General features: G+C 35.4%; 2 protein-coding genes across 2 annotated transcripts in view; both read right to left on the minus strand.

Annotated features, from left to right (window-relative positions):
* LOC126969335 (protein eva-1 homolog C-like) overlaps positions 1-24,900 on the minus strand; it is a 643,451-nt gene that overhangs the window by 445,498 nt on the left and 173,053 nt on the right. The window lies entirely within an intron of this gene.
* Positions 14,484-20,608, minus strand: LOC126969420 (ecdysone oxidase-like). The gene is made up of 4 exons (XM_050814826.1): positions 20,492-20,608; positions 17,927-18,063; positions 16,748-16,878; positions 14,484-16,113 (listed from the first exon to the last, which is right to left on the minus strand). The coding sequence occupies exons 1-4, from the start codon at positions 20,557-20,559 to the stop codon at positions 14,557-14,559; spliced, it is 1,893 nt and encodes a 630-aa protein (XP_050670783.1). The 5' UTR covers positions 20,560-20,608; the 3' UTR covers positions 14,484-14,556.

The following is a 24,900-nucleotide window of genomic DNA, read 5'->3' on the forward strand; positions in this document are numbered from 1 at the left end:
TGATAACTTTCACTTATAGGATTAATACACAAATAATATTTGAAAAACAAAGTTTTATGAACGATGCGGGACTCGAACCCTACTACCTCCGGCGTTCCGTGCCGGGGCTGTAACCAACTGAGCTGACCGTTTTGCTTTTCAAATTTTATTTGTGTGTCAAGAGCTAAATAAAGTTCCTACACAGTATCGAGTAACACCAATTATTATGGTTATTGAAGAAGTGATTTTCAAGAGATATAGTATTTTATCTTAAGCTAGTGGACCGACTTGATCGACCCGTGCTCTCATTATATTGTGTTTAACTATATATATTTTACTGTGTTTCACTACATATTATAAAACAAAGTCCTCCGCTGCGTCTGTGTTTCTGTCTGTTCCCGATAAACTCAAAAACTACTGTACCGATTTTCTTGCTATTTTCACCAATGGATAGCGTGATTCTCAAGGAAGGTTTAAATATATAATTTGTCAAGTTTTTGTATAAACTTCTGTATACAATAACGATATTTGTTTGAGGTGTCGGAAAAAAATAAGCCATTTGGAAGTTTTCAATGAAAACGCTGACATAATAAAAATATGTATTGTGGGATTATGAACCTTATATAGTTCTACAGAAAAGTCCACGATGGCATATGTCTATCTCTTAAGGATTACATACTATATCCATTTTATTGCTTTAAATATTGGCAATTATAAAGCGGTAATGTAAACGCTTTTTACACTAATACGATATTAATCCTATTATTTTAGTACTACATATTATAAAATTATTCATTTCCGATGGCTTTACATAACATTATTCCCGAATACTTAGTTACTTACATATTTTTTTTTACTGACAAGACAGCGTATGTCGGGTCGGAAAATCACTTACTTTATAACAAACCTTTCCAAACAAATCTTTTTAAACAATTCTTTTAAATTTCTTTTTAATTTCAGTTTTTAGTAATGCATTTATTTTGTATATTTTCTGGGATCATATTGTAAAAGCATATACATCACCCAATAAAACGCTGGACTAACTTGACTTAACCGAGTAGTAGGCATAACAAGTTTATGTATGTTCCTCGTTAACATTATGATTGTCACAGTTTCTAGCAAATTCCTCAATGTGCTTATGAACATAATATAGAACATTACTATTCTAGGTAATATAGTATTGAGAAAGATATAAACTTTTACCATCTCGCTCTTAAATAAAAATTTACAGTTTCATTGTTTGACATTGATTTTAATGAATACTTAAAGTGATGCAGAAAAATGATTCAAGATGTATTGTGATAAAGCCTAATGTATCTCCTATGCTATTCCTCATGAAGTCTGTCTGAGGTGACTGTCAAACACAAAAACAATCATTCAAATATAACTGGTAGATGCTGAGAAAAGTTCGTTTAAACGATCAATGAAAAAATAATCCTCCCAGCTTTATAACGTCACTACAGATTTAATAGAAATGAGATTTGTAGCGTCAATCCACGTAGCTTTCATAAATCACAGTCTATAATGAATGCTCGCAACAATATACTATTCTTGTATTGTGATTTGTATAACAGAAATATTTCATCAATAAAATGAAATCTTAATGCTTTTAGTAGACGGTTTATACCATTAAACGGTTTTACAATATTATCATCTTAAAATATTAGAAAATCAAATGAATTGTAATAATACGTATGTATAAATAATTAGTATAACTTAAATTATTTTATTAATGTCACTTTGGCAACTAAGCGGTCGGCCACCCTCCAGCTATTAAAATAATATTTTTTTAGCATACAAGGTATTATGACGATAAGTCACTCGAACGGTCTGCTCAGTTAGTTAGAGCACTGGCACGGAACGCCAGAGTTCGTGGGTTCGAGTCCCGCATCGTTCATAAAATTTTGTTTTTCAAATTTTATTTGTGTCATAATTTTTTGCGCCCGTTCTTCACAGGTCTGTGGCTCTCTCTCTAGTCATTCCCTCATGACTGAGGATCGTGGTCATCAACAAGCGGTCCACACATGGAGTGAACTATTTGTTTTCATCAGCTTCTGTCTGTCGTATCTATATGACGACGAAGCTAAACCTCGGAGACCTGAAATCTTTTATTTGGTCGTTACATATGGCAGGAGATCGGCCTTGGGCTCGCTTGCCATTTTTGTTCCTAACTACGATCAATTTCTCCAGACTCTCGTTACCCCTTCGCATTATGTGGTCAATACACGAAAAAATTCGTTGGTCTGACATATATATTTTCAAAGAGATGATAGTATTTGACGTTTAGTAGAATATTAGAAGACTATTTTGAATAAAAATATATGAATTTAAATATGTGAATTACCACTGGCCTCACTTTTTGTAATCATTCTGTTTTGTTTTAGATACAGCTGCTTTGACCACTGATATCGAAAACATCATAAATATTTGTCAGTGAGTCTTACTTCTTTGTGCCATTTGGTGGTACACGTTTAGCTCGTGTGGGCCAGAGGTTCTAAAAATATACAAAATACTATCTAGGTGTTTCTATAGAGCTATTAGAAACCCGATCTCTAACATCATCATAGCTATCATACAAGGAAATGCTTTAAATATAACTAGCATTATTTTGCTGTACAAAAAAATCATTATTGTAAAAGAAATACTTTCTTTATGATTAGTATAAAGATACTCTACAAATTACAATATCATCCCCACCATCTAGATGTGTGTGTTCCTCCACAGTGGGTTTTCAAAGAACTTTTTCCCACGTTTCCGGAATGAAAAGACACTTTCAAATAAAAAGCGTGTACACCCTTCTAAAAGCCCGGCTAAGATCCTGTAATTCCTCTGGTGTTGCAAGAGAATGTGGGCGGTGGTTATCACTTACAATCATGCGACCCGTACGTTCATAATATAAATATGAAGCGAATGAACAGTCATAATATAAATATTATGACTGTTCATTCTCAGTACATTTATGAAAATTTAATATACGTTCACAAAAATCGTCACCTTTTTGCTCTTAATAATGATTTTCATTATTATAACACTAGAAATAAGGGATTGCTTGTAACTAATTCTAGCAGGCTTCATAAGATACATAATAGCTTTAAGGGTAAATGTATACACTTCTATAATAAAGTCCCAGCCACTGTTCAGGCATTATCTATAAATAAATTTAAATGTTTTATATAAAATGGCTCTGTCGTAAATCCTATTACTCCACTGCTGAATATCTAAATGATCGGACAGCCTGGGACTAGATTGTGATTATTTTATAGCGATTGTTTATTTTTATTGAAAAGAGCGCAAAAAAAGAATGCTGGGAGAGTTTATTAGCCTTCTTCTTTCTTCTCTCTCAGAGCGCCATTTGTTTCCGAAGCGGTAGTAGTATCTAGTAGTTATTAGAAATGACATCAAAAAGAATTCTAAAGGAATCAATTTTGAGAAAATAAATACCTTTTATGCCTTTCGTTTCCTCCTCTTCCATAATTAAATAGCTTAAAGACATTAACAATCTGACACCGTATAAATATCTACTTTGTAAGTACTTCGCAAAATACTAACAATAGTAGGGTTCTTATTCATGAGGCTATTTGGCATCCCCACGTATGTACGTCGTAAAACTCGGAGCATCTGATCTTTACAAAACAAGCTGCGGATAGCTTCGTCTACGTGTCAATGTAAAGCTTGTATATATTTAGGTATGTAATTATGTAGTAGTCTTTCTTTTAGGGTTGTGTAGCCAAATTCAAAAAACGGAACCCTTATATTATGTAGATTCGTCATGTCTGTCTGTCTATCCGTGTATGTTACAGCCACTCTTTTCGAAAACTATAAGAACTATATACTGTTCGGTAATTAGATGTATTTTGTGAACCGCATTAACAAATTCGCACAAAAATAGAAAAATAAAAAAATTAATTTTGGGGGTTCCTCATACTTTGATTTGAAACACAATTTTTTTGTTCATCAAACCCGTTCACGTTCAAATCTTTGGATAGGTCTTCAAAAATAATATTAAGGTATCTAATATCATTTTTTTCTATACTGAATAGTCGGCGCCGAAGATTCTTCCAAAGTGGTAAAATGTGTGTCCCTGTAACTTCTAAAATAAAAGAATGATAAAATTAAAAAAATATATGATGTATAGATAGCTAGTTACACCATGCAAACTTCCACCAAAAATTGGTTAGAACGAGACTTTGTAAGTAGTTTTTTTAATACGTATAAATGATGAGAGCTCTTTTGCACTGTATGATTTTGAGCAATGATATTTTGCCTTTTCCATTTAAATAATTTAATATCATTTTCCTTTCTATATTACTTGTATATTATGTTACTTGCTGCTATGGAACCCTTCATGGGCGAGTCTGACTCGCACTTGGCCGTTTTTTATTTATATGGGTGTAGTGAAACTGATGCTGAATACAAAAAAATTGTACTTGAATTTCTCTATGATAAGTTTTTCACGACTGTCGATAAGAAACAATTCTAAATTCAGGACATTCTACAAATACGCTTAGGCTTACATCTATTTATGGCGTACTCGGACTTTGCTTAGACTTGACTTACTTAGCCTTAATATCTAACTTAGCTCTTATTTGACAAAAAGAGTACCAGTAAGCAATACCTACGTATGTGACATTCACAACAGATAACCACAGTTTATCATCAACGCCACCTAGAGAAAGATTAAATATTCGTTTAGCGGAAATCAAATAAGTTTATAAAGTGTAATACCGCTAGTTGCAGAAAGCATCCTTAAAGTTATTATTTCATTAAATAATATACTCGTAATACCATCACTTTCTTTTTCATTTTATCAGTTGCCGGCTAGATTATGGGTACCACAATGGCGCCTTTTTCCGTGAAGCAGTGATGTGTAAGCATTATTGTGTTTCGGTGTGTAGGGCGCCGTAGCTAGTGAAATTACTGGGCAAATGAGACATATAACATCTTACGTCTCAAGGTGACAAGCGCAATTGTAGTGCCGCACAGAATTTTTGGGATTATCAAGAATACTGAGTGGCACTGCATTACAAAGGCAGGGCGTATCAATTACCATCAGCTGAACGCCCTGCTTGTCTCCTCCCTTATTTTCTTGATATGTCCTCTTACTATGTGCCCAAGAGGACATAACAAATGGAGTAAGAAAGTGACAAGAAGGGAAAAGGAAAAGAGGTAGACCCCAGAAAAGATGGAATGACGATATAATGGGAAGTGGCAGGAGTAACGTGAAACAGAGTGGCTCAAGAAAGACACGAATAGAAACGGTTGGATGAGGCCTTTGCCCATTGGCAAATAGATCCACAAAAAAAAGAACAAATACTAGAATAAGTTATTTTGTTTTAAATGGTTTATGTTTATTTTCGAGTATTGTTAGTTATCTATGTTAGTTAAGATCTGAATAAAGAAACTAGTCTGTTATTTGGCTGTATCTCATAAGCTGTAATAGTTAGACAGCTAATATGTTGAGAGTGAGTGTAGTTATTATTTCTGTTGAAAAAAAAAACAAAAATAAAAACCCCAAATTCGACGTGAATTCGATAATGAATATCGAAGCCCCAATGCTGGAAGAACAGCTGTTTTTTTTTTCAAAGGTAACTTGTACCGAGCCGCACTTGTACTTGACATGTTTTTGTTAAATTTAAGTGATTAAAACAAGTATTTAAGTGTTCTTGTAGTTATCAAGTTTTTGTTTTAAGCATCATTGTCATTTGTCATAGGTTTTGTATATTACTTAGTTATTCAGATTACCAAAAGCAATGAATATTTAAGTTAAGTTTGGCCATAGCAAATAGTATTTACTCTACGCTTAAGTACCAACTGAATTTCCAACTGCCATAAAAGTTAATAACTCGAGATAGTGGACATTTGAAAGTGCATTTTACAATTTAAGTACGTTTCAAAATCGAAGATCATCTTTGAATGTAAACTTTTATTCAGATGCTCAGTAAAGTGCTCATTAAAACTTTTGAATCTAATTCTCTTTGTTGACAGGAATTCGATAGTAAAATTAATTAATGTGGGATGCTCCTTTGCACCGGATGCCGGCTAGATTAAGGCGCCTATTTCTGTCGTGAAGCAGTAATGTGTAATCATTACTGTGTTTCGGTCTGAAGGGCGCCGTAGCTAGTGAAAGTACTGGGCAAATGAGACTTGACATCTCATGTGTCAAGGGGATAAGCGCAGTTGTAGTGCCGCTCAGAATTTTTGGGTTTTTCAATAATATTGAGTGGTGCTGCATTGTTATGTGCAGGGCGTATCTATTACAATCAGCTGAACGTCCTGCTTGTCCCGTCCCTTACTTTCATAAAAAAAAAATACTCGAGACATTACATGTTAAGTCTCCTTAGCTCAGTATTTTCACTAACTACGGTGATCTTCAAAACAAATTGTATTTGCACACCATAGCCAGGATCTAGTGTTGTCTCCCATATCCTGATAAGTAGAGAAATTTATGTATAGCCATCACTAGATTTGACGAGGAGGACAAATGATCGTACGGGTCCCACATTCTCTTGCAACAACAGAAGAAGTGCAGGAGAGTTGCCGGCCTTTTAGGAAAATGCACGCACTTTTTTTAAGGAATCCATGACGTATGGTCCTGGAAACACGGCACAAGGAAGCTTAACTCACAGCTTGGTTGTACTTGGAAGAAAGATCCTTGAAAACTGCACTGCGAAGGAATGCCATACAGCCAGATGGTGGGGATCGGTTTATAATAAGAATAAATCATATAATAAAATATCGTCAACTATAACTTTAAATACATTGAGCAATTTTACAGCTAGTTCTAAGATCTTAAATATATTCAGTCATATATTGCGATGATACTTCAAAGTGCAAGAATCAAGACATTCCTGACAAAATGACTGTTATATCTCACGTCACATTAGCAAACCAACATCTATAAGAAAATACAAAACGCTCCACAATGTGTTAGTTCTATTTTATTTGTTACGAACTTAGGGTAAAGACACATGTGATCGCTATAATTTTAATCTAAGCAATTAATTTTTTTTTCAAATTGATAACCCTCACTACTGGGATTAATTGTTACACAATTAAAACAAAATTTCTGAACTCTGTGGGATTCGAACCCGCTGTCACATGCGTTCCGTGCGAGCACTCTTTCCACTGAGCCATCCGTATAAACCTGACATAAGTAGGAAAGTATCATTATTATCCCAATCTTCTTTATATGAGGGTGGCACTGAAAATTTCGGGAATCAAGGAAGTGACACAACATTACTATTTAAAAATGTATTTATTGCTTTTCGAAGTATTCTTCGCGAAATTTGACACATTTTCCATGCGATGGAACCAATCATTGAAGCAACCATTCCATTCGGAAGTTGGGGTCTCCAAAATGGCCGTTTTGTAGGCGTCCACAGCTTCTTCAGGTGATGAAAATCTCTGACCACGCAATTTATTCTTTATTTTAGGGTATAGAAATCATTAGGGCTTAGGTCGGGGCTGTACGGCGGATGGTCTAATAATTCTATGTTTTCTTGCTCTAAAAACTCTTTTGTTCTGTGCGCGGTGTGAGAACTCGCATTGTCATGATGGAGGATGATGCGGCGGTTGCAGTTCTCTTTACGGAGTTCAGAAACAACCTGTGGCAAACAAATGCTAGCATACCATTCTGCATTAACCGTTCTTTATCTCTCAAGAGGAATAGTTGCAACATGGCCGGTTTTGGAGACAAACTTGGCCAACATTTTTTTTGCAACACTTCGTGAACGAACAATTTTTGTTGGCTTTAACTCATTTTCGAACACCCAAACTCGTGACTAGTTTTTTGTATGGGGTTTCGAATTCCTCATCTGATACGATGTTGTTTACAGCATTTGACGATCCTGCGTGGAATCTTTCGAGAGTTCTGACGCACCAAGTAACGCGAGCCGCTTCTTGCTCTTCACAGAGCAAATGCGGTATCCATCGGGAAAACAACTTTTTTACACCTAATTGTTCATGCAAGATTATTTGTATTTGACTCATGCCAATGTCTAAAGTTACCTGAATTATGTCGCGGTATGTTACATGTCAATCTTCCTCAATCAGCTTACGCACACCATCAACGTTTTCTTTGGTGACTGCAGTTTTTGGACGACCTTGACGGGGATCATCACTGAGCGTGACACGTCCACGTTGAAATTCAGCAAACCAGCGATAAATTGTGGTTTTGGATGGGGCTTCATCACCAAATGCAGAAATCATCCGGTCAACACACTGTTTTTGTGTTAAGCCACTTCGAACGTTATAATAAATCATTGCTCTAAAATTTTCTCGAGTCAATTCCATTGTCTCAACGACTAAACAAGTTTGACAAGACCTTGTGACAAGACCGAGAATATATTTTTAAATAAATAAATGGTATTCGATTTTTTAAACCAAGGAGTTTTTAATTAAAAAGATTTTAATATGACAGGAACAGTGGAAATATTCCATTCCCGATACTTTAAGTGCAGCCTATGTAGTATATTGTAATATTTTTGACGAAAGTGGAAGTTACTAGTTTTGTGTTCATCGCAATCTTAAATTATTTAGATACATTATTTTGACTAATCGAATAATATTTTATGATCCTCGCCTGCGGGTACGGAGATAAGACGACAGAACGCCAGAGAGAACTGGCGGCAATAACACGTACGGCAACAATTCAAAATAAAAGGCCTAGTACTAAAACCGTAAACATAAAATCTTGTAAAGAATATACCTGTACCTGTATTGCTCGTACGTCTGGAGCAAATGCATGTAGTAGTATTAAGTTAAACACTAGATACATAAATAAACATTCTACCAGTGGGAGGCTCCTTTGCTCCGGATGCTGGCTAGATTATGGATACCACAACGGTGCCTATTTCTGCCGTGAAGCAGTAATGTGTAAGCATTTCTGTGTTTTAATCTGAAGGGCGCGGTAGCTAGTGAAATTACTGGGCAAATGAGACTTGACATCTTATTTCTCAAGGTGACATATTGCCGCTCAGAATTTTTGTGTTTTTCAAGAATCCTAAGCAGCACTGCAATGGACAGGGCGTATCAATTACTATCAGATGAAGGTCCTGCTCGTCTTGTCCCTAATTGGCATGAAAAAACACATACCATTGTTATCTTAATAGTGTTTCTTTTTTTTTTATGGAAAAGGAGGACAAACGCTCGTACGAGTCACCTGGTTTTAAGTGATCACCACCACCCACATTCTCTTGCAACACCAGAGGAATCACAGGAGCGTTGCCGGCCTTTAAGGAAGGTGTACGTGCTTTTTTTGAAGGTAACCATGTCGTATCGTCCCGGAAACACCGCACAAGGAAGTTCATTCCACAGCTTTGTAGTACGTGGAAGAAAGCTCATTGAAAACCGCACTGCGGAGGACTGCCACACATCCAGATGGTGGGGATGATATCCTAACTTGTGGCGTGTCGTGCGATGGTGGAATTTGGCGGCTGGAATTAGGTGAAACAGCTCTTCGGAACACTCCCCATGATAAATGCGGTAGAGAACGCACAATGAAGCGATGTCTCTACGCAACGCCAAGTGATCCAGCCGTTCACAGAGCACTGGGTCCCCTACGATTCAAGCTGCTCTGCGTTGCTCGCGGTCAAATTGATCAAGCTGAGGTGCGCCAGACCAGAGATGACAACAATTTGTGGCCGGACCAGCGCTTTGTACAGCGCTAGAATGTGGGCCGGCTTGAAGTATTGCCGTGCTCTATTTATCACGCCCAGTTTCTTCGAGGCCAATTTTGATTTGCTCTCCAGATGGCCGTGGAATTGACAATCACTCGAGATGTCGAGACCCAGAATTCCGATACTAGGCGAAGCTGTAAGGGAAGTGTTGTCGCAGAGCGGTGATATGACAAATGGGGTTTTTTTTTAGTGATAAACGCGCAAATTTGAGTCTTCTGGGGGTAAAATTTGACAAGGTTCATCTTACACCATTCCGGGACCTTCCCAAGAGAGGACTTGATAGCAGACACAAGTTTCTCCCGGCACTGGTCGACGATTTCCCGAGATAGACCTGCATAGCCCGTGTATATGGCATCGCCGGTGCTGTCGTCTGCATAGCAGTGTATGTTGGAGGTGTCCAACATATCATTGATATGCAGAAGATAGCACACAGCCTTGGGGCACTCCAGTGTTCACGGGCTTCGGATCTGAGCAATATCCGTCGATTACGACCTGTATGCTGCGCCCAGTGAGGAACCTGGCGGTCCACTTGCATAAGCTCTCGGGAAGTCCAAATGATGGGAATTTTTCGAGAAGCGCCTTGTGCCATACACGATCAAAGGCCTTCGCTATAGCCAGGCTAACTGCTAGGCCTTCCCCCTTGCTTTCGATAGCCGCCGCCCATCTATGTGTTAGGTATACCAGCAGATCACCTGCCGATCGAACATGGCAAAAGCCGTACTGTCGGTCGTTGATCAACTGGTGATCCTCTAGGTATACCAAGAGCTGGCGGCTAATTATGCTCTCCATGATTTTGGATGTAATGTAATGTTTCTGTAATTACTTCTTGTAATAATTTATTTTTAATACATATGTAGTACAAGCCTTACGTTTACCACACTTGTTATTCGCATGTGATTCATTTCGAGTAAAACGATACTAAATCCGTTGTACTCGCAAGGCGGGCTAACTTAACGAACCGTGAGCTCACTGATTTTGGCACGTACTTGTTTTAATAAGACTTATATGACACGATCTGGTAAATGAAAAAAAAAAAGTATTAATTAATGTCTGTAATTTTATATATTTCTCTCATAATTTATTCATTTCTCAAAGAATGGGAATGGAGCAACTACCCTTTAGGCTGATTATAAATTTATATTGGTAGCAAAATTTATATCACCAAGGAAAAACGCGCTGAGTTTCTTCTGAAGCATAAATTTTCTAACGAGTGGTAGTTTTGACCAGCCTAGCGAATCTCTCTGAGAAAAAAGCGATTCACTCGATTGTATGAAACGTGCAGTCATTGACGGATTGACAGATGAAGGCTATAATCTTCTTAAAACAGGAGATAGTCAAAATCAACTACGTTTTAAGCAACTGTTCGCTTTCAAACTTAGCCGGATTGTACTTTGTCGCCAATCGTCATACTGTAATTTCTACTATTTGAAAATTATGTCAAATGACTGCACGTTTCATACTAAACTAAATTTCAATTCTAAGCTAGGCAGTCCTGCTTCTTTATACGTATTAAAAAGTATTTACATCCTCTTAGTTTTTGATGTTCAATAAGATATTTAAAATTCTACCTTGAATAAGTAATATCATTGAATAGCCTTATCGCTACCACTGACATTGAATCCAGAACATTTAAAATAAAAACGATTTATGTTACAATACCGTTAATCCTATTATTTACGTTCGGATGTTTGTGTTTGGTTTACGTATATTATCATCAGTCATTAGTGTCAGTCCGGCGATAAATGAATAACATTAATCCATGCGTCTGTCAGAACATACAATCCAGGTCTATCCAGGTATATTTTAACCATTAGTTCAGTTATATAGTCCGTTTTCATTTATTTCGCCTCTCGTTGTAAAGTTGGCTTTCCTAAATATGTTATTTGCTTTCAAACAATACTTGCTTACTCCAATGATATTTAAGTATACTTTTAGATATCATTGGCTTACTCCAAATATTAAATAAAACAAAAATATATACAAATCATAATCTTGAAAGGCACGTCTTGATGTCATTGTCTTGTTTGTATTGTCACTGTTTATTATACTTAAATCTAATAGGGGATAAAATATGAAATTGCCGTTTTATTGTAATAGGTACTTTAAATTGACATATAATCTTCATGGTTTGAGTTTTTCTTCATGAGAGAGTTTTGAGTGAAACTTTTCTATGTAGTTCTTCTTTTAAAAAATGTGCAATATTCGATTATCAATTTTTTGTTGTTTTTATTATTATTCAGATATACCATCGAATATGGTCCGCTCCCGGACCGCGTCCAATGGTTCGGCCGTACCAAATCCAATCATGTGTTTATGGCTTAAAACTAGTTATGCTCGACCCTCACGTTAGTGAAGCACCAATACTTAAAAAAAAGGTAAGTCTCGTTTTTGTTTTGCTACCTAATATAACATACTAATAATAGTTTTATCAGCCACGTATGAATATTCATTCATTTTAAAACCATTTTTTTATCCTCTTCTCAAAACCAATATCACTTTATAAGAATCTTTCGAAATCTCGGTGTATTCAAAATAACAATTTTACGAATATCTTATCCAACTCATCATACCACTTCCTGGTAAAGCAGTTAAAGGAATGTCTACTGGCAAGAGTAGAGCCAACATCCGGTCATAAAAGAAGTCACTTGTGACGTCACGAATATTACATGCGTCATAATATCGTGTATCTATCATATTATAACTTGATCTTCTTCTTCTTCGTTACACTCTTGGCAGAGCGGTCGTAGTCATCACGAAGTAACATCTCTTGGGGCAGTTGTGATTTGCCCCACGTGCATTCATCACTTTTCCCTACTGGCCGACTGTCGGGTACACTCGAACAATGGACCACCCACAGCAGACTTAATTTGGTCGGTCCATCGCATGGGTAACCTTCCTCGCCCTCTGGTGACCTCCACTTTGCCCTGCACGACAAGGCGATGGACTAACTCTCGCGTCGGGAGATGTGTCCGAAGAGCTTAGGAATGTAACTCTGTACTAACACCGAAAGGCGTTGTTTTATGCCAAGTTCTTAGAGAATGGAGACTTTGTTGCGAAACTTGGTCCACGAAAGTACCAGCATTCTCCTCCAGCACCACATTAGCAGAACATCAATTTTCTTGAAAAACAAGTGATTGGACGAGGCGGATTTTCGTAGCTGTTTGTTCCTGTTCATCCATATTTTTTTCAATTTATCCATAGCAGTTCTTACGCATCCTCCATAACTTATATAACTTGATAGACTCAGTATTTTAGTCACTGTCCCCCCGTCTACTGACAAGTGGCAGTGGTATAGTAAACCAATTACCATTAGCTTTCAAATTCAAAGTAACTGTTTTGGGAAGTGTTCATTCGAATGCCGTGATGTGATGCAACCTGATTGGAGACTCAAAGCACTACTGATACAATAACGCAACCAGGGGATACGAAACATGGAAATTTGTTCTTAACGAAGGAAAATATAATATACAATTTAATATGAAATTTATTTCATTAATTCAGATAAAGTCGGTGTCTGCTTTCTGGTCCATTAATTACCTATTTGAGGTCCCACTTTATCATTTCACATAATATTTTTATCCATTGTATAAAAAAATTCTGGATATTATTTATTTAATTCAAAACATGGAATGTATCCAAAAGCGTTATTGTATATGAATAAGCTAAGGTACATCAGCCTGTGCTACTTCAGAATCACGTATAAATAGCCACAGTGGTTATGTTGTTACATTGTTTGATGAGCGATTGAGATTTTAGGAGAGACATGCCTTTAACATGTTAGTTTCCTTTAACAGGCATAGATGGCGTTTTAATAAAGTGTAATTGAGCAGAAATTATTAAACGATAGTGAATAAATACATACAAACTTATTTTATCTATATTTTTCTCATTTTATTAAAAAAAAATCTAAATATTATAATTATAATATTGTTCCATATGTGTTAATATAATCTACTTGTATTCATTTATACTTAGCTAGAACTTAGAAGGAACTAATGAACTATTTAAGCTACCTTTTTCTTATTTAAATTGCAATGTAATATTATTAACATTAATTACGATACTTTCCGAGCGAACATGTGGCTTCTCACTGCAAGTGCCCTTCACCCAGTACGTTCGACTTCGGGTGCGTCCTTGATGGCCATAGAAAAAGTGGCTCAAGTACTTAAATTCTTTAACCACGTTCATCGCAGAACAATAAATTTAAAGTATTGCCATAGAAACAACTTCAATCATTCTTTTTTATATTAAAAATCAGCTCATGAGAGCATATCGATTGCAGATATATTTTCCTTCCTGTATAATTATAATTAAGGCTTTGGTTATGAAGTATGTACAAAGAATATTTAAAGATTTAAAAAGATCATATATAAAACTTAAATAAGAACTTGGTAAATACTAAACAAACTACGGTCATCATGTTTTGAATAATATCCAAACTAGATTATCTTGTTTATGTACCTATAGGTATATACAATTAATAAACATTACATTTTTTTAAATGTGCGTATTAAATTTTAATTAACAAGAGCCCCTTTTGGTTGCTAAAAGAATCTTGTAGGTGCCATTTAATTTTTAAAATCCTAGCTCCTTAATCAATCTATTAACATAACTGATGATGAATAGGTTGATAGGTAATAGATGTTCTTACACCAAGAAGACCCATATTTCCGAATAACTCTCACATATCTCAACATGCATTAAAGGTCTATCTTTATATACTTTTAGTTATTCCGGAGAAGTTTCCAAGTTACCACTTCAAAAAAGGCTCAAAAGTCACATCATCGATCACAAGGGAAATAAACTTTTGTACAAGATAAACAAGTATTTTAACAATTTAAATGTTTATTTTATTTTTAAATAAAACTGTATCATTCAAAGGAGAGATTCAACACAATATTTAATTCTTATATTTAAGGTGATCTTTAATGATAAAATCAGAGCCTCTTTCAGCAATCATTATAGTCGGTCCATTTGTGTTACAGCTTGTGATATTTGGCATAATGCTTGCATCAATTATTCTTAAATTGTTTATTTGGTGCACTCGAAGTCGTTGATCAACTACAAACTTCTTAGGGTCGGGGCCCATACTTGATGTTCCAACAGGGTGATAAATTGTAGTGACTGTATTATTTGCTATACATTTCCAATAATTTGCACTATCCAATTTAAATTTATCACAATCAGGCCATTTCAATCTCGGAAGAAACGCGTTATTAGACTTGAAATAGTCCGTTTTTATTATTTTGGTTAATATTTTAATACCTTGTGTAATTAATTTCAAATCTCGCGCTTCTCCAAAATAATTTGCATCTATTATAGGATAATCATACGGATTTGAAGAATTTAATGTGATTGATCCGCGGGAGTAAGGATGCAGTAAAACGACTTCAAATACATAAGTTGAACGATTTTGAGCCTGTTGTATTAATGACTTCATCATAACATCTTTATAGCTTAAAAAGCTGAGTCGCAATGGATTATTTACTATAGAAAGTACGTTTTGAAATTCCGGGTAAGAGAGATGTTTATTATGTGAATAAAAAGCACCTATATCTGTTACGCTTAACTGGGCTAGGTACCCAGTACGGTTGTATAAATATTTAATAACGTCAAAATTTGTGTCCCTTTCTGATGTGCCAGGTGGTAGGTCCAGCATTATAGGGATCCCCACCGCCGCATGGTCCTGTAAGTTTTGACCGACTGCTGGCAGGTCGACTTTACATTTAATATTTTTTGACTCTAAATGTTTTTTGTCACCTACACCTGAAAGCATTAGCAAATGGGGTGTATTAATTGAACCCGCACTTAAAATAACTTCTAATTTAGCATTAAAAGTCATATTTTTTCCATCAAAATTAACTGCCACACCATTAGCTTTCATATCATTAATTAATATCGTCGTCACGTATGATTGACTTATCAATTTGAAATTTTTTCTTGATATTATTGGCTCTACGTACATGGCGTATGTAGTTTTTCTCGTGCCATCTGCAGCTGTCACTGTACTTCTACTCGATCCACTTAAATTTGCAGTATTTATGTCTTCTTTATTTTCTATTCCTATTTCTTGAAATGACTCAAGTACTTTGTCAATAATGTGATCGTATGTAAAATTTACTGTATTTATGACTTGAAGACCATCAAGACCATAGAAATTTTTTATTTCATTATTATTTAGTAATTTTTGACTTTGTAAGCTCTCTGCTTTCTTGAAAAATTTTTTAATGTTTTGTTCGCTCCATTCATTATTACCGAGTTCTTCCCAAGACTTATAGTCATGTGCTGCTCCTTTGTAGTAGAACATCATATTTAGTTGGTGACTACCACCAAGCATTTTTCCACGAGGCCAGTACGTATTTCCATTAATCAGTGCTTGACTTGTTCGACCATTGTTAACAGTTGAATACTGCCAGTCATATTTCTTTTTATAAATTGAGGTGACCAAATTAGGAATCTGAAACAAATCATTGATGTAGAAATCAAAATGATGTGATATTTTAACAAAGTGTCCAGTGTGAATATGTTCCACACAATCGAACACAGTGAAATAATCTTACTGAAAGATAATTGGTGGCGCGTCCTTGAATCGTCTATGAGAGGGTAGTTCTTATATTAATAACAGAATAAATAGGTTGATTGTACTGCCAACAGATTTCAATATTGTTTTATTGGGAAATTATATAATTTTAAAACATATTTTGTGTATGTTTCTTTATAATATGCAGCAAACTTAATAAAATTATGTAATTTATAGTTTCCGACAAAATAAAATACATTTAGGAAGTATAATATGATATATATTTTTTCCTGAATCCTTAACTCATTTTAGTACTGTATAATAGGAGTGTAGAGTATTGTGTAACTTATATGACTTAGTGATTCTTTATAAATTTGTTATTGTTTTTATAGTTACCTTTTAACTAAAAGTGTAGCATAATTTTTGGAAACTTCAATTGTGAAAGTGTGAGTTTTAAGTTCTGTTAATATTTATTATTCTAATACTGTTTGTTTCCTATACATGAATAAATAAATTATTGGTAGAAATATTTTTATATCTTATCTATCTATTATCAAATAATAACAATCACCTTTGCTTCGACAGGTGGGTCTGAACCAGCTTCAAGAAGTAAAACATTGAAATTTTGATCTACAAGACGTCTTGCTACAATACACCCAGCAGTTCCAGCGCCAACAATTATAAAATCGAATTCTTCATGATCTACAAACATTAAACATATCTCATTTATCATACTAAGCCAACCAAGCAATTGCCACATCGTTGAGATAAATTACCAAATTTTTATAAGTAAAATGTTAATCTCATGAATCACGACAACGAAAAATAAATTTCATCTTTGTGATAACAGAAAGCCAGACATAATATGGCAACATTCAAATCGACTTTCTACATCTTGATTTTAATCATGATATTTATTACAAATAAAGATAATGCAATAAGATATCTCAAATTCTAATTCAAATTTTTATTCAAATTAGAATGTGACATCACTTATTGAAAGTGAAAAACTACCACCTATTCCAAAACGAATGCCTCAAACCTGAGAAGAATGGGCTCAACAAACTTAGCGGGCTTTTTTTATCATCATGAAAATATGTTTACAAAGTAATATTGTTCAATTAAACTAATTATTTAATAGCCTGAACGCGGTCGCTCCATTCCCAATCTGTGGCATGATTAAGAAAGTCATTTATTTACCACACTAACGTTTTTTAACAATTCATAGAATAATTTGTAACTTAAAGTAACACGTAACATAAATGAGCTTGAAAATAGTTGCTTACTTATTAATTTAAAGTAATTGGTGATTTTATATTTTAAAACTTTTATTCAGCTGAATTCATTTTTGTTTACCTCTTTCTCAGATTGATTTAATAAATAAATTAATTTTAAATGCAATTTTATAAGAATAGGTATTCAAAAAAATTTTCTATTTTAAGATGCTAGTCTGGAATGGACCTAACTAGATGTCTTTGAGCATCATTTTGTATGAAATAACTAAAGAAATCTAAATGTTACTAGCTGACCCGGCAAACGTTGTATTTGGCAAATTAATAAAAAGGTTTGTTAACAGACATCGCGACACGAGAATTTTATATATTAGACATAATATCTTATAGGAATGTATGTATAAATAGCATCAATTTATTAATTATAACGCTGATTTACATAACAATGAAAGCCATTTAATGATTTTGAAGCCTTTAAATGAGTTTCATAATGAATACTTGTTTAACTAATAACTTACCATTAACTTCTGACTTGGGATGGACATCACTGTAAACATTGCATTGCTCTCCTGCAAAATACTTCAGTGCAGCAGTGAAGGTGGAAGATGCCGATCCAGGGGTAATTTTTGGGCATTCTGTATCATTGTATGTTTGGCTGCAAAACATGCGATATTAATATGTAATAACTGCTGTCTTGGAAACTCACTGATTTATTTAATTAGCTGTAGTGCCAACCTAAACTACCGCTCAGAATTTTTGGGTTTTTCAAGAATCCGAATTCTAATGGGCAGGGCGTATCAATTACCATCAGCTGAACATCTTGTTCATGTGCAGGTGTTTGCGAAACTGAAGTGGTAGTGGGCAGGGCACATAGCTCGACGGACAGATGGCCGTTAGGGCAGTAAAGTCCTTGAATGGCGACCACGTACCGGAAAACGTAGTGTTGGTAGGACCACAAGATGGACCGACGATCTGGTCAAGATCGCTAGGTTAGATGATGGCAGCGCAGGAACGATCGTCATGGCAATCTTTGGGGAAGGCCTTTGCCCAGCAGTGGTCTTCTGGGTGATGATGAGTACAGTGGAAAAAATGTAAGTATATTCTTCAATGTCTTTTTGCTTACTTCAAGAGTCCATTTAATTGAAGAAGTATGTTCAGAATATAATTTTTCTTCGTCCAGCGTGTTAATAGTACCAATGCATCATTAAATAACCGATAGGAGGGTCGTGGGTTTTCACTGGTTTTCGAAGATATGTATGATTGCACTCGAGCAGTTTTCAATCATAATGGACAGTCCTCTATTGAACTTTAAAGTTCAGATTTTTTTTTGAGATTTTTTTGAGATTTTTTTTGAGTCGAATACCTCAAGTAACAATCGATACATGCGACTGCGACGCCATTTTCTGATATGATGCCGTAATGTGCAAGGTTTTGTATATTTGTATTTTGGTTTGAAAGACGCCGTATTAAAATTACTGATTATGACCTCATGCCTATCCATCTAATGTTAATGCGATACCGATCAGAATTTTTGGTTCAATTAAGAAGCCTAAGCGGAACTTAATTATAAGGGGCAGGGCGTTTCACTTAAAAAAGAAGTAGAAAAGTCGAGAAAATGTTTCCTTTAACCCGTCCTCTTAACAATATTAGTAATAATAACTATCCACAATTAAATCTATTTTAGTTATCAAACAGTTTTGTCTTACTATCATAAAATCGATTCAATAAGCGGTTGGTGTTTTTACGAATAAGAAGATTGATAGTTGTACTAAATTAATTTTATCGATATTCCACAAATTATACTAAATACGGGCCAAAGTAAATCCAGTAACTATGTAGTGATTAAGTATCAATCGAAATGTCACTATATCTGACTAGGGAAACTCTTCAAAAGCCTGTAACTGTACCATATAAAATATTACGTTTCATCAATATTATTTTCTAAAATCCCTGTGCTGTACCGGGGCGTAAAAGAATAGGGATAGTTTCAGGCCCAAGGGTTTCACTCAGATGATTTTCGATATAAGAGAGTCACGCTCCTAACTTACGATGACACTAGAACCGTGCCAGACTTTACTGGTGGCCTAGCGCCGCTGTGTTTCGTACAGGTTAGTGTCGACAACCGGCACCCATTCCTCCCTATCCTCTATCATTCTACCACAATACTCTAGGGGGCTAACGGCTCTGCCAGAGTTGGGGAATCGTTGCCCACATGCTTATGCTCGTATTCTGGAGGGCACAGTAAGAAGTACTGTCACCACCGAGGAAAAACGTGGAAACAACGTGGCACCTCACTCTACGCTTAATGTGGACATTTGCAACGAATGTTATGTTGCAACTGTCCACATTCAGGAGACACTTCTCAAGACCTCTTTAAGGATTTCCCACCATTAATTACCCAAATATATAAGTGTAGTACCAATCTGAGAACACAAGTGACTTGCCGCGATTGGTACTACAAGTCAGCAGATTGGGGCAGAATTTGTATCCCTTTAGTTGGTCCCATTTCAGTGGCCTGTGAGACTCAGGGCATGGATATTTTCATACCACGCTGAACAGAACAGAACAGCGGCATATCACAGCCATATTTACTAGTTAAATTCGTCAGATAGAGCAGCAGTTGATTGCAAAACAGGCTAATCGAACCTGGGCTGCAGCGCTGGTCATCTAGGATCTGAATTGCAAAGTTGAGAAGAGGAAATACAACCTTGCCTTGCCAGATTCTTTCAACGGGCTTTGTTGATATCCCTTGGCACTTTAGTCAGCCGTCTTAGCCGCTGCTTCAGATAAAAAATGGCACCCTGGTCCCCACTATGAGCTAGACATATTAAATTCTTAATTTATTAGAAATTTAATTTTGCACATAATTTCTGCACATTTCCTTAATATTCGCATGTAATGTATGTATACATAGGGCGACAGTTATCCCGCTAGGAATAGCACTTATTGCTTGTCTTCTTCCTTCCCTACCTGCTGATTTTTATATCTATGACTGTGCCAGTACTGAAATTATAGTTTAGTACCACATCTAAGAAGTTATAACGGCGTTTAAGTCATTTTTGTAAAAGTTATAATATACTCACCTACAAATAACATGATTTGGATGTACCACAAATATAACACAAAGCAAGAAAAAGTAGTACACGCTCATATTTGAGCAGCATAGAAAAATGTACTATACTAATGTTAGAAGTTGTTCGTTTGAAGTTAATTTGAAATTACATATTATATCATTAAATAGCTACATGCGACATAATATCAATTATGATAAGTATTTAGTAGTGATTTTTGCAATATTTTATATTTATATTAGACACAAAATTTAAATTTACAAGCATTTACGAGGGCGGCACTGAAATTTTCGGGAATCAAGGAAGTGACACAACTTTATGATTTACTAGGGGACGCTCGACTACGGATGCAGTTGTTGAACTCATCAGAAATATTTTTGAGGCCTGGGAGGAATCACAGAATGCACTTGGTATCTTCCGTAATTTATCTAAGGCTTTTGATTGTGTTCAACATTCAACGCAGGTCAGGAAGCTATGTCACTATGGTATACGAGGATCTGCACTCGATCTTCTGATCTCATATTTAAAAAATAGGATACAGAGAACGAGGTGAATGGCAGGAGATCTCCTGGGACTCTTCTCGGTATGGGGGTACCACAAGGGTCTTTTCTTGGACCCTTCCTCTTCCTAATTTATATAAATGATCTACCTAACCTTGTAGAAAAAAAAACACAAGGTGGTATTGTTTGCGGATGACACTTCACTTATATTCAAAGTGAAACGAAGCCAAGTTTTATATGAAGAAGTAAACAATGCTCTATCTGACATCGTGTACTGGTTAAGCGCCAATAACTTATTGTTAAATAGTAATAAAACCAAATATATTAAATTCACCGCGCCAAATGTCAAAAATGTAGATGCGAATATTTTATTAAAAGGAGAGGTGGTAAAACCAGTGGAATCTGCTGTATTTCTTGGCATTACTCTTGATTCCAAATTGCAGTGGGGCCCCCAGATTGAAGGATTGGCGAATAGGCTTAGTTCTGCAGCATATGCGGTTAAGAAAATAAGACGGTTAACTGACATAGATACGGCGAGATTAGTATACTTTAGTTATTTTCATAGTATTATGTCCTATGGTCTATTGTTATGGGGCAGTGCGGCCGATATTAATACCATATTTGTGCTGCAGAAGAGGGAATTTGACTGTTGCTTCTCAATACATTTTTGATAATGTTCTGTATTGAGGAATTTTCTAGAAATTGTGACATTCATAATGTTGACACGAGGAACAAACATAAACTTGTTATGCCTACTACTCAGTTGGGTCGAGTTAGTAAGTCTTTTGTTGGGTGATGTATATGCTTCTACAATATGATCCCAGAAAATGTACAAAACCGATGTGTTTCGAAATTTAAAAGAATTGTTAAAAAACGTGTGTGTGGGAAAGGTTCTTATAGCATAAACGATTTTCCTAATGACACCACACTGAAAATCTCTGACCACGCAATTAATTCTTTATTTTAGGGAATTTCGGGGCTGTACGGCGGATGGTCTAATAATTCTATGTTTTCTTGCTCTAAAAACTCTTTTGTTCTGTGCGCGGTGTGAGAACTCGCATTGTCGTGATGGAGGATGATGCGGCGGTTGCAGTTCTCTTTACGGAGTTCAGAAACGACTTGTGGCAAACAAATGCTAGCATACCATTCTGCATTAACCGTTCTTTGTCCCTCAAGAGGAATAGTCGCAACATGGCCGGTTTTGGAGACAAACGTGGCCACCATTTTTTTTGCAACATTCCGTGAACGAAAAATTTTTGTTGGCTTTAACCCATTTTTGAACACCCAAACTCGAAATTTAAATTTACAACTGGTTTTTTGTTTCGGGTTCGTACGCGTATATACAGGATTTGTCACCTGATACGATGATGTATACAGCATTTGAGGATCCTGAGTGGAATATTTCGAGAGTTTTGTTTGCCTTCTTACTGCAACCAGCCCAGATCATTCCAGAACTCTAGCAGTCTTTTTACATTTCTGCAAGCATCCGGAAGCGATGCTGGTGATTGGTAGTATTTATGTCCGTTGTACGGCCACACTCCTGCACTCCATGCATCATCTGCACAAAGGGCTCTCTGTTACACCTGTGATAGATAGATGTTTGTTTAAGGGACAGTGACCTGTGAATACACGCACAATTGTACGTATATTGTCCCTGTGTAGTCTTATCAGGTTGCGGGCGAACCTCTTTGAGGGCACCGGAGCCGTATTCTTTATTTGACTGCATCCTTTGCTGTTTCTCAATTCTGTTAGTTGAAATGTTCCGTTGTTTCTCGCAGTCACTTTTTAATTTGAGCCTGAGGTATGGATAGCAATGGCTCCGGTCCATATGCTACAGCTTCGGATCGCCTTTCTGATAGTTCATCTGCAGCATTATTGCCCAGTGCGTTACGCAATGAACATAAAAATGCGAAGACAAAAGTTTCCGCACATTTGAGAGTGAATATTTTTTTTTTACCTTACATTGGTCTTTTTCATATTGGTAACTTAAATTTCATACAAATTTGACTTACATCGAGGTATACAGAGAAGATGAAGATGAGATGGAGATGATGATGGATACTAATGATGATCCACAAGATTATCCAACGCCTTCCAGCGATCTAGACCAGATCGCTGGAAGGCGGGCAAGGGCAGCGCAGGATCTATCCTCGTGGAAATCGTTGGGGGAGGCCTTCGTCCAGCAGTGGGCGTCTTCCAACTGAGGTGATGATGATGATACAGAGAAGTATTATTGTAGATAAGAGAGGGACATTGGTTGCGGTTTCATTTATAGATAACTATAAAATTAAGCTGAGATCACGCCGAATTTTCAAAAACCAATACACTGGTGTAAATAAAAAAAAATCGTTACACAGAAACACTGCTGAAATAGTGGGCAAAGCAAGCAATTTTCTCGCCACCTCAAAATATTATTTAAACAAAAATTTTTTATTGATGTTTTAATAAAATATTATTAAAATATAAATGAACATATTACCAGTAAAACCAAATCATGATATACTGATAACACAATAAATTGCTTTGAATTATATTGCTTTGAATTCTATCGACATTATAGTTGATTAAATAATTCTTACCTCTGCACTGTTTCGAGGCTATTTATTTACCTTTAAATAATTCACATACTACTAGTAAAAAATTCATTTCAATTTCAATTAAACGACGTTCGTAGTTTTTGTTAAATGAAACAAGATAGCATTTTATATGTACGTAAACCGGCTTTACTTTGAATGTCTGACTCTAGAACTTGTTACTACGCAAATCTCCCATGCTTAATAATTATTTCAAATTAGTAGCTTATTTTTGGGGTAGGGTTTGAAGGAGAGTTTGTTTTCTCGTTGTAGAAAAGTTCATTCTATCTAAGCTTGGGTACTAAGGGCGATATGTTGTAAATTATTAATTATAATAATAATAATCTTTATTTGCGAAAACTGCCACCAAATATTTTACAAATACAATAGAATGAACAATTAACATTATATGAATAAAAGAAAAAATAACAGTACAAATGTTACAAAACAATAAAAAAAATATATAAATGCATAAACATGGAAGGATTATTTTAATAACTTAGAATGATAACAAACGAGGCAGCAGCTTGATTCACAAAAAGGAAAGTCGAATTTCGAATTTTATATTTTTTGAAAAGTTGCAACCTTCTTACATGAATAATTTTTCATAATCGATCCTTATTCGAATCTCATAATGTGTTTCAAATTTATTTATTAGGGTGAGCACCAATACAATTTCTAATAACTAGCTAATATTCTTTAGGTGCCACTTAAATTATAGATGCAAATCAAAATAAAGTAACAAAACAGACATAAACAGCGCATCACATAAGTTTAAGAAAATTAATATTAAAACATTATTAAATTAGAAAAAAATATTGAAATAGACGGGAGAAAAATTGAAGGGACATCAACAACAAATTTCATCAACAATATACAATATAAATGTAAAAGTAATAATTATAGCATTTCATAGTAAATAATAAATTATGAGAAATGTATTATATTTGACCGAGAGAAAAAGGGCAAAGTATTTATAACCGAGGTCCTAAAGAATCATTGAGAGCAAAATTCAAAGAAATTAACATCTTGACTGTTGCTTCTCAATATACTCTTGATAATGTAATGTATATTCATAGGCACATAAGTGAATTTGTGAAATTGAAATCAGGAACGGACATAAACATATAATGCCTACTACTCGGCTAAGTCGAGTTAGTAAGTCTTTTGTGGGGCGATGCATATGCTTTTACAACAAGATCCCAGAAAATTTATTGAATTAGGCGTTACTTTGCGGAAATCCATAATTATACAAATGATTTAAGTTTTCTTTAGTGTTAATTCCGCCAATATTTGTTTTTAAAACAATTCGACACGTGTTTCGCCTCTACACGAGGCATCCTCAGGA

Source organism: Leptidea sinapis, chromosome 18, assembly GCF_905404315.1.
Source record: "Leptidea sinapis chromosome 18, ilLepSina1.1, whole genome shotgun sequence".
Taxonomy (NCBI): Eukaryota; Metazoa; Arthropoda; class Insecta; order Lepidoptera; family Pieridae; genus Leptidea; species Leptidea sinapis.